Source organism: Pelecanus crispus, chromosome 10, assembly GCF_030463565.1.
Source record: "Pelecanus crispus isolate bPelCri1 chromosome 10, bPelCri1.pri, whole genome shotgun sequence".
Classification (NCBI taxonomy): Eukaryota; Metazoa; Chordata; class Aves; order Pelecaniformes; family Pelecanidae; genus Pelecanus; species Pelecanus crispus.
The window spans coordinates 28,322,531-28,336,216 of NC_134652.1; the positions used below are offsets into that span (position 1 = coordinate 28,322,531).

Here is a 13,686-nt window from a genome sequence, read left to right on the forward strand (position 1 = left end):
GGTCATGGTTTTTCGCGTGTCGTCTTTTCATGTCCTCCTTCCCCTGAGCGGTTCGAAGCGGCTCCGAATTGGATGTGTCAATTGTAGCCGCCGCAGGTCCCCGGAGGGCGGCTGGCAGCGCTTGTCCCCCGTGGAAATGGGAACCCGCTGTCGGCGGGCGCTGCGGGCCCTCTCCCTGCCTCGCCTGCCTCCTTGGAAGGACTGCCTTTCCTTCTCCGCTCGCAAAGCGGCTTTCTGCTGGAAAGACGGTTCGCTAAAAACCTGGTTTCTCCAGAAATGGCGGTGCCGCGCTCAGGTGACGGGGTGGCGGTGCTGTGGCTCGGCCGGGCTGTGGGGCCGGCACCGCCCTCGGCCGGGCGGCAGGTGACATGTTTCCAGCGAGCTCTGCTCTACTTCTGTTTCTGCCCGGCAGTGAGGGAAGAAAGCTGCGAGAGGGGAGGAAGAGCAGGAGGTGCTGCGTGAGGAGTCTCTAAACTCAGGGAGAAGGCCGGGCCTGTTCCAGGTGGTGGCTCGGGTCTCCCTCGGCCGCAGGTGAGCAGGTTTCCGTGGTCCCTTGGTCCCGGGGTGGCGGAGCTCTTGCTGTGGACGGCAGCCCTGGCCGCGAGGAGAGCTCATCCCAGAGCAGAACTGAAACCACGCTTACTTTCAAACTGCAGCGCGTTTTTAGATATGTCAGTGTTTTGAAGCAGCCCTGAAATGTTTGGGTTGGGTTTTTGGGGTTTTTTTTTTTTTGGTTTTTTTGTATTGGAGGAGGAGGCTGATTAGGCTGCCTTAGGAACTGGTAGGGACCATGTTTTACTAAATTGCTCTTCTTCAGTGCGTTACTGGAAGTCCAGTTTCTGATACAGTAATTGCAAACTCCTAACTTGAACTTGCAACCAGCACAGGGCGTAGCAGAAGCTTGTGAAATTCTGTTTCTTAGAGCCACTACGTAATTTCATTCTTTTTTCACTATTGAAGGGGGTTTTGTAGTAATTGTTTAAGAAAATAGATTCAGTACATTTAGGGTTTAAAAAAAAAAAGTCTAACAGGTCGATACATCTGTTCCTTTAAAAACCCACATTCTTCATTTTTGAGAGATCTATCATAAATATGTAAATGAGGGCTCTTTAATTACTGCCTAGGGCTATAAACTCGCATGCTAGAGGGGAGGGAAGAAGGAAGGCAAGAATAATTCACGTAATTTTTTTTCTTTTTGTTTTTGAGAGACAGAGATTGGGTCTTTACCTCAGAAAAGACAGCAGAAGAATGGGGCTTTTTATTGCCGAATTACCAGAAAATGCTGGGAACATTTCTTTTTTTGTTTATCCTTTTGGATGGAGTTGGCATATAAAGCAGTAGCGTACGACCTTTCTGGCTAATGTGTGCATCAAACAGGGGATTTGTTATGAAGCACCAGGTAAAATTCCCTTCTGTATCCCACTCTGCCAGTACCCTTAATCCCAATCAGCAACATCCCCCGCTGTCTCTCGAGCTGCTCACAGCACCTGAATCTTCTATGTGGGTTTCTAATGTGGGTACACCAGAGGCCAGCGAGGGACCCTGCAAAGTCATTTTCACTTGTGACCTGATAAGCACTCGGTACTTAACTGAGTAAAATTCTGCTCTTATTTGGCCATGCCAGCCTTTCTGTATCTTAAGCACCATTATTTTTGAGTAAGGTGATCTTGCTCCTACTTTTAAAATCGTGTGAGATCAACAGAAAGGGCATGTTTTTAAATTTCCAGATGTGGATATGTACATGGGGAACTGAGACCAGGGTACAGCAGTACCTGTGTAGTAGGTATGGTTACTAAAAATCTAATTCTGCTGGAATTTTTTCCAGGCAAAACGGTCTGGTGTCAAAATGCTTATTCTGCCTTGCTAAAACTTCAGATCCATACGATAATTTTCACTTTCCGCGTTTAATATTTTAATTCTTGTTGAGGCCTGTGAAAGAATAATTTCCAGATAATAATGGTTTCCCACTAATGAGCTGTGCATTTTTTTTATAGCAGAAATGACTTAGAGCCAGTAGGCTGACTGAAAAAATTATTCTACATGATGCTCTTATGATGTATCTGAGAGAAAGGTAAAAATGAGTCTTGCAGGGGTGAGGCAGGATATTTCAAATACAAAGTGTTAATGTGGTGAGGCTTCATACGTACAATTTTGTCGTTTGGTTTATGGAACACATGTTTACTGTCCCGGGGGAGTTAGCGGACTGGGTGGCTTATCTTGACCAGAAGCAAATAATGAGCTTGGGCTGGTGAAAGTGGCAAACTGGTGGTGGTCAAGGGCTGGTGGGTGTCTGCCCATGCGGTGAGGGGGAAGTGGTGGAGGGAGCCTGGCAGGGCAAAGGCTGTTTTAGCCAGAGAGCACTAGTGGTGTGAGAACAAATGGAGCTGAGGATGAAAGTGAAAATAATTCTAGCTACTAGGGGAAGCTTGAGAGACAGTGCTTTTCAATGGGAGCCATTGGGTGTTAAAAGCAGAACTATCTTTGAGACTGTATTTGATCGGTTTACAACAGAAATTGTATGGCACATCTGTGTAGGAGAGTAGGGGACTGCATGCCCAGCCCTGCCTCCAAGAGCCCCATCGGGCTCCTGCTCAATCGTGCCAGTTAGTCCTGTGTGCTCTGCCCTCTGATTTTCCAAACAGGCTTTGAGAAGCTATGCTGTGTGGGAGAAATGACGATTTGGACAAGTACAATAGTAAGCTGTGGTTCAGGTAGGTTTTGTATATGGTTAACTGGAAGGCAGAGAATTGGAATGGTATTACATGTACAGTTCATAAATCAGTATGCAGGCGAGTTTGTTGGCATGAGTGACAGTACATGAATGCAAGTCGTTGTCATTGTCTCTGTAAAATCTCTCTGCAGTCTCCCAGCCCCGAGCTATATTGCCAGTAACGCTAGAGGCAGCTCCCGATGCCACTAACCATGAGACGGAGTGCTGGTGTATCTGGCTTTACTTGAGGATTGTGTTTTCTGGCAGTATGGAGTATGTCTATGTATTTGTTGCTTGGGATAGATACTCTTTTCAACTTGGCTCTTGGCTCCCAGTTTCTCTATGTGGCTGTATGGCACTGAGGAGGTTAAACAGGTAATGCCAAAATAGACAAAAATTGTGTTACATAGTCAAACAGAAATACGGTATTTTGCGTACTGGTTCATGAAGCAAAAATGTCCTGACTACTTTAAAAAAAAAAAAAAAAAGCCTCAGTTTGTATTTCTTCAAATATTTCAACAAAAATCTATGTGCGTGTATATGTTTGTGTTTGTTTTCAGCATGTCCTTCTCCATCTGTCCTGATGTTCAATTAAAATGCAGATAATGTGTCCCAGCTTGTAAGATGGATCACTGCTCAAGTGGTGTCATGTTTGGGCTAGCTTATCTCTTGATAAATACCTCTGCTGTCCACTGAGAGATTAAACTTCATGACTACTGAGGTCTGTTTGGGGGTCTTACAGGCAGATAAGACTGTGTTACTTGCTTTTAATAAAATATATCAATTTACATTTGCTAAAGGACCTTTGGATGGCATTTGCTATTGAGAAGGTGGCAGTGGCATAATCAAACGATAATACTTGTATGTGAAACTGGCTTTTCCATTTCATAAGTATTGTAATTTATTGACAGGAGTGCTTTATTGAACCCTCTTGTGTCTAGAGTGTGGAGATGAGGAGCTTCAGCTGCTGTTATAAGACCTCATTTAGCTGTCTAGCTGAAAAGATTTCTTTCCCTGAGTCTAATCCAGCAGGAGCCATGGAAGAACATTATCAGCTAGGTACAGAAATCTCAGGCAGCTCGGGCGTGTGGGACGCACGCCGATGCCGTGGTCTGGAGTCTGTCTCGCCATGACAGCCAGGCAGTCAGGGTTCCCACCACGGGCAACACTCTTTGCCTTCTGGGGGCTGAGTATGGACAGTGCTGGATTTGTGGCGGTGCTTTAATGGAAGAGATGTTGAGTCACATGTAGTAGGAGTGGTGAGCAGTCAGCTCCTCTAACTGAACAACTATCTGAAAAATTTGCTGTCTCTTACGTGTATGCAGGGAGTGGAAAAGAGATTTGTCATGGACAGCTCTCCGAGTAACGGAGTGCTCAGTGCCACTGAAGAGGGAGAGGTTTCTGTGCAAGTCTGGGGCCTTGCCTGTGCTAGTATATAAAGTTTTATATAAATACAGGAATTGGGTATGTATTTCTGAATCTGTGCCCACTCCCTGTTCGTAAGCATGAGGATACAACTTTTCAGACTCTGTCGCAGTAAAAGGATATGGGAATTCGTAGGCAAAGACTGGTTTTGTGTTCCAGTGTGCAATGTCTATGGTTTCATTTCCATTTTAGATGGCACGAAAGTGATTGAAACAGCAGAGAGTATACATATGTATGTGTGAAACATCTTGGTGCCCCTGAGAAGTGAATTCTAGACAAAAGCACTTAAAACTGCTCAGCTTATTAAGTACAGGCTGGAGTCTCATGCAGTTCTGCTTAAAACATAAATAAGTAGAAGTCACGGTGCAAACCATTTGGTAATATGAATTACGGACTAAAACTGTTGAAGAGTTGTTGGCTTCTGTCTTTATGATCTGCTGTTCTGCCACTATAGGAAAACTATGAGGCAAGGCAAGGCTAGACAGAGGGAATGGGTGGAAGGGGCCCAGTGAAATGCAAACCATGCCCGCACCGGGAGGCTTACTTATGCTTACTTGTGCTTTTAGTGTCTTCCTCTTGGTCCAAGTTTGAGTGGCATTTTGGCCATTTCCTGCCTTTCAGATCAGTAGAGCTGTTTGTGCTACGGCTAACCCCTTACCCCAGCCTGAACACAGGGATAAAGGAGAGGTAAATGGTGAATTCAGCATGATGTGTGTGTGTTGATTTAGCACCTACTGTTTCCCCCTCTTGCAGGAATGGTTCTTGATTCCAGACATGCACCATTATCTTGACAAAGAGCCGCTTATGTGTGATCATGGAGTATGAAGTAAAGTATGGCTCTGAAAAAGAGTTAAATACATGAAGCAGGGCTCATTTTGATGGCACCAATGCGTACCAAGCTGTATCCACAAGCAACTTGGCATGACCAGCATTTGGTGATGGGCTTAGGGGACTGTGGGTTTGCTCTCTAGATCATTGTAACTTGTTGCCAGTTTTCAGTTGATGATTTTGTATAGGTGTAGCAACAGGAATTAAAACTCCTAACACCGCTCTGAGCCTTCATTTCCATTTTCTAGATTTTTTTTTTTTTTTTTAAAGTCACAGGGAAGTTTTAATTTGCCTTGAGTTACACAGTTTGTGAGAGTTGGGCCTAAAGAACGCAGGATGTATTTTTCCAGAAGTAACGAGTAGTTTGTTCAGCTATGGATACTTTAAAGAGCCCAGTTTTTCCAGAAGGCAGGAACTGCTCAGCCCTTTGGTCTGAACATCAGGCCTCTTCCATATACACTGGGTTGTGCGTCTGGAATCGTTAGTCATTCTGAAAGTCTTGGTTGAATTGTGAATCCCAGTCCTTCACTCACTGTCATCTCAACCATTTCAAGGGCTCATTAAATAGGTCTGCTAGTTTTAAGATTGGAGGAGAGTCCAAAGTATACCTATTGCTTTTATTTCCAATACAGAAATCTACAGTCTTCGTAACGCACGTTTTATGTTATTTTTGGCAATATAATACTCTGCCGTATCTGATTCATTTAATGTTTATGGAAGGTATTTTCTCTCAGAGGAAGATTAGGAAGAATCCCCATGCCCTTGTCCTTGCAAAAGCCAGACCGTCATTGTTACTGGAGTTATTACTATTTTATCTTGCAATGCACTCAGGGGTTTCTTGCAAGTGGCTCTGCTCAATTGTGTTTAGGCGGTAGAATTGCATGGGAACTGTGCTCAGTGATCTTTACTGTCCTTTTTGTTTTGCAGATCGAGGGATTTTAATGGCTTTCAGGTAGAAGCCAAGTGGAGACAATCAAAATGAATTCTATGGACAGGCACATACAGCAGACCAATGACCGGCTGCAGTGCATAAAACAGGTAAGCTGAAGGGTGGAGATTATGGCTGCTAGACGAGCATTTTGTGTGTTGTGTGGCAGGGTGTGTTGTGCATTATGGTTACCTGTTGCTTAATGAATATCCTTGCCTTTTAGAGGGGAGGAGAGTGGTAGAAATGAGACGTTGTAACCTCATTGAAGAGAAAAATATCTGCTGCAGGAGCTGGTGTATAAACCTCAAAAGCCAAACTTTCCCTTTCACCTTTCTAAGAAATCTTCAGCCTGGAGACTCACCAAATCTGTCTCAGCTGAAAGCAGAGCGGTGCTAGTCCTACCAGCTCTGCCCTGAAGGTGTCATAGCAGGCAGCCATCGTACTTGTGCTCCGAGCACAGTAATCCAAAATTTTGATGGGCCAGTTTTGATTCTAATCCAGTATCTGACCCGAGACCTGCACTAGCTGGAGACTTGAACTGGGACGGTTGGCATAGCTCCAAGTGCTTGGGTTAATCAGTTTGTATGGAGATGTAAAAACTTCCCTTTGCAAGGTAAAATTTTCAGAAGCGTCTGTTTGTGAAGATAAAGGGCCCTTATAATTCACTGAAAGGCAGTGGGATCTAAGTCTCATTTACAGATTTCCCCACTGTAACTGTGCTTGCAAATGCTTTTATAACCAAGTGAAACTACAAAGGCAAGGATGGAATGAGCAGATGCCATTTTTCCCTGCTTTACCCTTCTCAGTGAGCTTTGCTCTCTGGTGTTGCAGGCAGCATGTGTCCTCCCCTCGCATATGTTCTTCTCCACATGCAAGAATACTTACAGAAAATTCATTACAATGGTCCTTTGTGTAGGGGAGGTGAGCAAGAGAATGGTTTCTCATGTTGATCTTTCCTGTTTTTATCTCTAAACCAATGCATGCATGCAGTAAACAGGTGCATAAATGCAAGCAACACGCAGGTATTTTGAAGACTGGTTTTCCCAGCGGGATCCATGAGATGAACTCCAAAGGTCATCTCTTCAGAACTGGTTGGAATTTTCTGAATTACACTGGAAAAACCAAAAGACATTATTACATTAAATAATGTTCCCAAACTATTTTTCCCTGTTGTCTGAGCAGTTTTCTCTGTCAGTTTAGGCCACAGCATGTTTAGAGGCCAGAGTCCTGCTGTTTCAGTTTTATATTTGTATTAACTAAGTTAAAAAAAACTCCCTGCCTACTTTTGTTGTGGGACGTGTGCATATTGCTTCTTGAGGGAGCACAGCATTTCCCTGTTCATGGATTTCTTTGTGTTGTAGACACAACCACCTAAATCAAAGGAACTGATAAAAAATAAGCATGGGGGTGGTCCTGGATCAGTCTAGATTTTTAAACTTATTTTGTTTTCTTTTATCTACAACTTCCTCAAGAGGGGCAGCGGAGGGGAATGTGCTGATCTCCTCTCTCTGGTGACCAGTGATAGGACACAAGGAAATGGAATGAAGCTGCATCAGGGGAAGTTCAGATTGGACATTAGTAAAAGGTTCTTCACTGAGAGGGTGGTCCGTCACTGGAACAGGCACTGCAGGGGAGTGGTCGTGGCACCAAGCCTGTCAGTTCAAGGAGCATCTGGACGATGTTTTTAGTCATATGGTTTAGTTTTAGGTGGTCCTGTGAGGAGCAGGGAGTTGAACCCGATGATTGTTATGGGTCTCTTCCAACTTGACGTATTCTACAATTCTGTGATTATCCGTTTCCATTCTCTTAGTTTCAGCAGTCTCCATCATTATGTTTTGTCATGTTTGCCTAGATATTAGTAGAGGCTTATATTTTCTAGAATGTGTTCTAATGCAAAGAACAGAAAATGTGTGTTTATTTGCAAGTCTGGCCATGCAGATCCTTTGGGGGATATAAAAAAAGAATAGAGTTTATACCTAAACCAGCTGATTTTTCTCTCCATGTTTCCTTTCTAAGAGAGGGTTTGAGAGTCAATCAAACAAAGCTAGTTCGTAGGTCAAGGAGCAGAAATAGGAATCTGTCCCTGCAGAATTGCTGGTCATAATCCAGCCTCAGTCTGTGGTGGCTCGCTCTCTCTTTCATCACTCTGTGGTGAAAGTTAATACGTCTCATGGCCCTTTAGGGGCCCGAGGGAAATACGAATTTTGGGATTTCATCCCAGTTTCTTATGAACAACTGTCTGGTTCAGAAAAAACATGCTCTTGGCTGGCACAAATTGGTGTCCATTTTGGCCATCCTAGCCCATAGGATGAAGAATGAAGTGACTTGCAGAACAATTTAACCTTCCAGCTCTAAGAGGAGACCTGTAGATCAAGTGGAGACAAACGGAGGATGCTGCTCAGTTCCTTTTTCTGGAGCTGTCAGTTTCTGTGCATAGAGAATTTATATTTTAATTATATAAAAAATATCAAATTACATTTTTCACAGTATTAAAGAGATATTTTTGCTATGTAATGGGTACTGTGTCAGTTAAACCACTAACTCCATTTATATGCAGTGCTGGTTTACATAGGCAGCTAGGATATTTCTTCAGTGATGAAGACCAAGGGGAAGGGAGGAAGGTCAGACTTCCCAGCATTCGTGGAGCATTCTTGAGTTTTGTTTGATCCTGTCTGGAAGAAAGCTCCGAGTTTTCTGCTGGGCAAGGACATGCTTGCATAGCCGCTCTGTTCTGTCAGACAGCAAAGGGTGCCTGATGAAGAGGTATCCTACTTGCGCATGCTTGTGAATTCATGGTGCCTGTGTTCTATACAGGCCCGAATAAGAGAATAGGGATGCTCTTTATTTTCAGCTCATGAAAAAGCGTAGTTAACCAAGACAATGGCTGAATACCAAAAACTATAGCAGAAAGCTTTTTTGTGAAAGTGGCAATACTTGCAATTTTGTTGGAGAGGAATGGCTGATTTTTTTGTTTGTTTTTGTTGATGTACTTAGCATAGAGACTGCTCTTTGCTTTTTCATAGTTCCAAAATCTTGTGCTGTTACCTTTGCTGTAGTAGAGAGAGAAACTGACGCTGACTGGCTTTTTGGGGGAGACTCACCTCTCTGTCACAGGGTTATAAATTTCCAGCTTGGAGACGTATACCATGTTCTTTGAGACAGGTCATTAGCTGGTAAAATTAACATGGTACCACAGAGAGTAATTTCCAGTTCACCCATAGAGAACTGGACCACACGCTGTTACGCGCACATTGGTTTTGGGAGCAAAGCAGTACCTTGCATGGCCAGATCAATGTATCTTCACCGATTTTGGGGATTAACTGCAGGGGCAGACAAAAATCTGCCTGTCTTTTCTTCCCTGGTCTCCAGTCTCTTATCCTTTCTTCCCAGCCTGTGAACAAACAGTACTGCTGTCCTCCTGCAGGGACGTGTGCTTTTGGGGTGGTTGACACAGCAGTGGCGTGGAAGGTGCACTGCAACAGGGGGAGGAAAACCACCCTTCTGTGGTGCCCAGCATCATCCGCATGTTTTATAACCTTGTTGGCAGCTAGTGGCTCATGCAGCCAGACCGAGAGCTGTCTGCTGCCCTCCTTGCCCCTCACCCCAGCCCCTGAGAAATGCTATAAATGGTAATCCATGTGCCTCTAACTAGATCAGGTTTCAACACAGGGTCAGGACAGGCTTCTTTCTTCCTAGCTCTGTGACTTGTGAGACACCCACAATATCCTTGCTGGCTTCTGTTCCAGGATCAAGGTTGTGTTTTACCTTCATCTTTTTTAGCGCTTTAAAGCTACAAACCCAAAACTTGTATATGATCGGCTAGTTAGGAAATGAAGTGTGTGTTAAGAAGTGTTTCAGAATAGATGAAAGGGCAAACTGAAGAGGTGGCTGTGTATTTACGCTTAAAAAAACCCCAGACTTCTGTGGAAGGCTGGAACAGCTTGTGTGGTCTCTTTGTAGCCGATTCCCTCAGTATTTGTAAGTGTATGTGCTTTAAAACCAAACATAGTTTTTTGATGTACAGTGGAAAAAGCCAAAATAACAGCCTTCCTTTAACACATGCAATTAGTTTGTCATGACACAGGAGACCCTTCAGGGTATGTTGAAGGAGGCTGGATCTTCAGGGTGCAGACTATTTTTTTCTTTAATTCTTTGTCCGTACAAACAAAAACACAGAATGATTTTGTGCTCAGCGAAGGTCTGATAGCCCCTGAGAACTGCACTATTCGAGGCTGCAGTAATAATCTGTGTATCTGCTTTGTACTCATGGCTCGGGCGGCTCTGATGCACTGTCCACGATGGAACTGCGGGGCAGCGGGAGCTGGCTTGGGTGGGCACAGAGCTGAATGCGAGGGCTTCCCTGGTGCCCGGGGCCCAGGCACAGCCTTCTGAAGGAGCCAGCTTGGCTCCCACTGTACAGGAAGTCCTGACAGAGAATTGACTGGTTTTCTTAAACTGTTCCTCATAATAGACCAGAGGTATGGCTTTAGTCAAACACTGTCCATTATTTTCTGTATGTAATACAAGTGAGTACCAGGCAAAATCAGTGGGTTGCATGATGTGTCCTCTCTACTCTCACCCTGATGGGTCCACTTTCAAAACTCAGAGCTGTTTTAAATCTAGGGACTTCTACCTTTTGTTGTCTCTGTTTGCTGCTGGTCTGTTTGTAAGGTTTCTATACATCTCTTCTGAAGTTCTTGAAAAGAGGAAGATGACGAGAAAATCTTTCTATATTTAACTTACAAGGAAGCCACGCTTTCAGAATAGGTGCGTGACATCTTCCTGCCGTGCTGAGGACGGTTGTCAGGGTACATACTAGAGCTGTGCTGAAATTTTAGTAACAGGTTAAAGGGAAGTATGAAAAATCTCTCCGGTGTCAAAAGTATTTGGTCGTGGTGGGAACAGAGAAGGTTGTTTCTGCTGCTTGTGTCACTTTACATCAGGACACATGGAGCGATATCATCAAATGATGCTGGATCAGTCGGGGAACCCCACTTAATTGGAGGCACGCGTTACGTAGCTGATTTTTAGAAACAGATTAGCATTTCTCCCCTCTTCCCTTCAAGACAGCTTGCTGAATTGCTGCAGTTGCGATGCTTTATAATGCCTACCCAGCTATTTAGAGAGATAATGCTAAAAGTTGTAATTGCTGTGTGTTTGTGTTGATCCTTTCTTGCTCAAATTGGAAACAAACAGGCCTGTTTCTTTCATCATTCAGCAACTGGGTTTTTGGTCGCTTGCAATTCAGAGGGAAATAGAATTCTTTGTCTATTTACATAACGGTTAGCATTTAAGCCCTAAAATGTTTGAACTAATTCTTCTGCTTTTCAATATTATTGTTGCAGACTCGTGTAAATGCTCAACAGTCCTAAGCATATAATTTTTAATATATTTCGGACTGGTTAAGATGGACTGGTATGAAATTATAGCTGAAAAGATTTTAATAAAGCTTCATGAAAATTTTATTCTTCAAGAACTTTGAAAATGAGAATTATTCTCATGAAGGGTGCGTTTATTTAGAATACATATTTTTTTGGTTGTAGCCCGTGTAAGTGTTACAGGTTTTTTAGCCACTAAATGTGAAGTAACATACAGCAGTAAGGCTAATGGTGAAAAAGACCTTTCTTTTCCATACAAAGACATTCAATGGGCCTCAAGTGTTACACCTTATTGGTTGAATGGCCCATCAATGCTGTCTTAGTAGCTATATTTTTTCTTTTTCGTTTTTTTGGGTTTGTTTTTTTTTTTTTTTCCTGAGACCCATAGCTGCAAATTCTTTGTCTGCTTTCATGCTCAGTCTGTTGGAATATTCCTCTGCTAGAGTTAAGTATGTTTAGGAAAAACTGACAGCAGACCAGCTTTCCTGGCTCCTCTAGTCCATTTAGAGACTTGTCAATCAACATTCCTGCCCTGTTAGATCCTGGTAGGGACTGCTCTGGCTCAGGCAGTGAAGCTGCAAGAGAAAGAGCAAAGAGGCAAAGTGCTAGAAGCGCTTTTGGAGGAGAGGGAGAAGAAAACACCTTCTCGATGTTTGCAGTATTTGGCTGGTTTGTTTACCTGATGAGATTCCAGTGGGCGGAATATAACCCATCATCTTTTGAGGCAGGCTGGTAAAGTCGGTGTGGGTACACTTTTCTCCTTCCCAATTCTGCTGCTTGTTTCACTGCAGCACCTGTCCTCGAGTGCTGGGACGTTAGTATTGTTAGCTGTTTCTGAAGAGAAAATGCCTGTTTTAAACTTAGACTTAAAACTTCTAGTACCCATAGTAGTTAGAATAGTTTTATTCTTTTCTGTGCAACTAACTAATCTGGCCTATTGCTTAAAATTGCCTATTGGTAAATAAGGATGAACACCTGAAAATTCTAGAAATCTGCAAGTTGGATCCATGGTATCACCTTGGTGTCAGATGAGGATAGGAAATCATTTTCGTCAGCAGCTGGGTCAAACTCTGCAGTGAACATGTGACGTAGCTGGCAACGTGTCTCTAGCTTCTGTCACACCATTTCTGGCTCTTCTTTCGTACGTATGCGCTTGCTACTTGAGTTCCTTCCTTTGTGTGCATTAGTGCAACAGCAATGACTTCTGCAGCATTTGCACTTCAGGACCATTGTTATCTGTTTGTAAAAGCAAAAGGTGTTTTTGGAAAAGTTGTTTGAAGTGGTGATAGTACTGTTAATACCAAGAGCCTTCAGCTGTGCAGACGCAGACCTCTACCATCATCTACTGAAGGAAAACTCTCCTTATTAGTTGTGTTTGCTCCTTATTACTTCTGTGCACTACACAAGAAGAGCCATTAACATTGTACTTCAGCAGGTCACAAAGCACGTGCTGTGGGCAGTTTTGTAAGCACATGCAAATGAAGAAGATGTATGGGGAAGCATTTTTCCTTTTGACTTTGAAACATCTCAGTAATGTCTACCTGGCCGGTAGGACCCATGAGAATAGGTCATGTGAATTTTACATCTTCCACGGTGGTATCAGTTTGCATAGTGGTCATTTTAAATAGTCACCTTGAGATTTTTATCACTGCATAGATTAAGAGATCAAAATAATAAAGATTAAGTCAGTTGATTAAAAGTGCTATAAAAAGCACAATCAGTAAGTAAATTACTCAAATGAGTCAAAAAAATTAATTGAAAAACAAAATATGCCCAACAAATGTGCTGCTGTTTGACCGGGTATACTGAAGACTAGTGGTTATTTTTCAAAATCAATGCATTTATTCTCCTGAAATTTAGGAAATGAATAAATGTATTTATTTTAAATGCATTTTTTTAAAGTTGGCTTAGTACATAAGTCAGGGGAATTTGAGTCAGTCCTTTTTTTTCCCCCTTACCATCAACTCACCTGATACCCTTGGGTAGCAATATTTCTTTTTAAAGGATGCACTACTGACAATAATGTTCCAGTCAAGGGATGTTATAATACATCGTTAACATCTTTAAAATACCTCGATATGGAAGGAAGTGCATGAAAAAAACGTGGACCCCAACTTTTCAAAATGCTGTGATATACACCTCAAATTATTAAATGGTTCATAACACAGAATTATTTATGTAGATGCCCCACTTTGCCTGTGTCCTTCACTTAATCTTCTACTAAAACACATTGTGAAGTGCGATTTTTTTTTTTTTTTTTTTTTTTTGTAAAGAAGGCAGGTAAACAAGCCTGGAACAAATAAGCCTATTTTCATCAATAAAAACCATTAACAATTTAAGTAAGTTTTTAGATCATTATTCTAATAGTGCAGTAATATTCTAAGGGAAAGAGCATGGCCACTGCTTTGAGAAAATTA

The 13,686-nt window shown here is 42.8% G+C and overlaps 1 protein-coding gene across 1 annotated transcript in view; it reads left to right on the forward strand.

The window, feature by feature from the left end:
• The first annotated feature begins 5,941 nt into the window (after window positions 1–5,941).
• ZMIZ1 (zinc finger MIZ-type containing 1) overlaps window positions 5,942–13,686 on the forward strand; it is a 157,454-nt gene continuing 149,709 nt past the window's right edge. Inside the window, exon 1 of the mRNA XM_075717924.1 lies at window positions 5,942–6,001. Within this exon, the coding sequence (XP_075574039.1) occupies window positions 5,942–6,001 (60 nt within the window). The remainder of the gene's footprint in view (window positions 6,002–13,686) is intronic.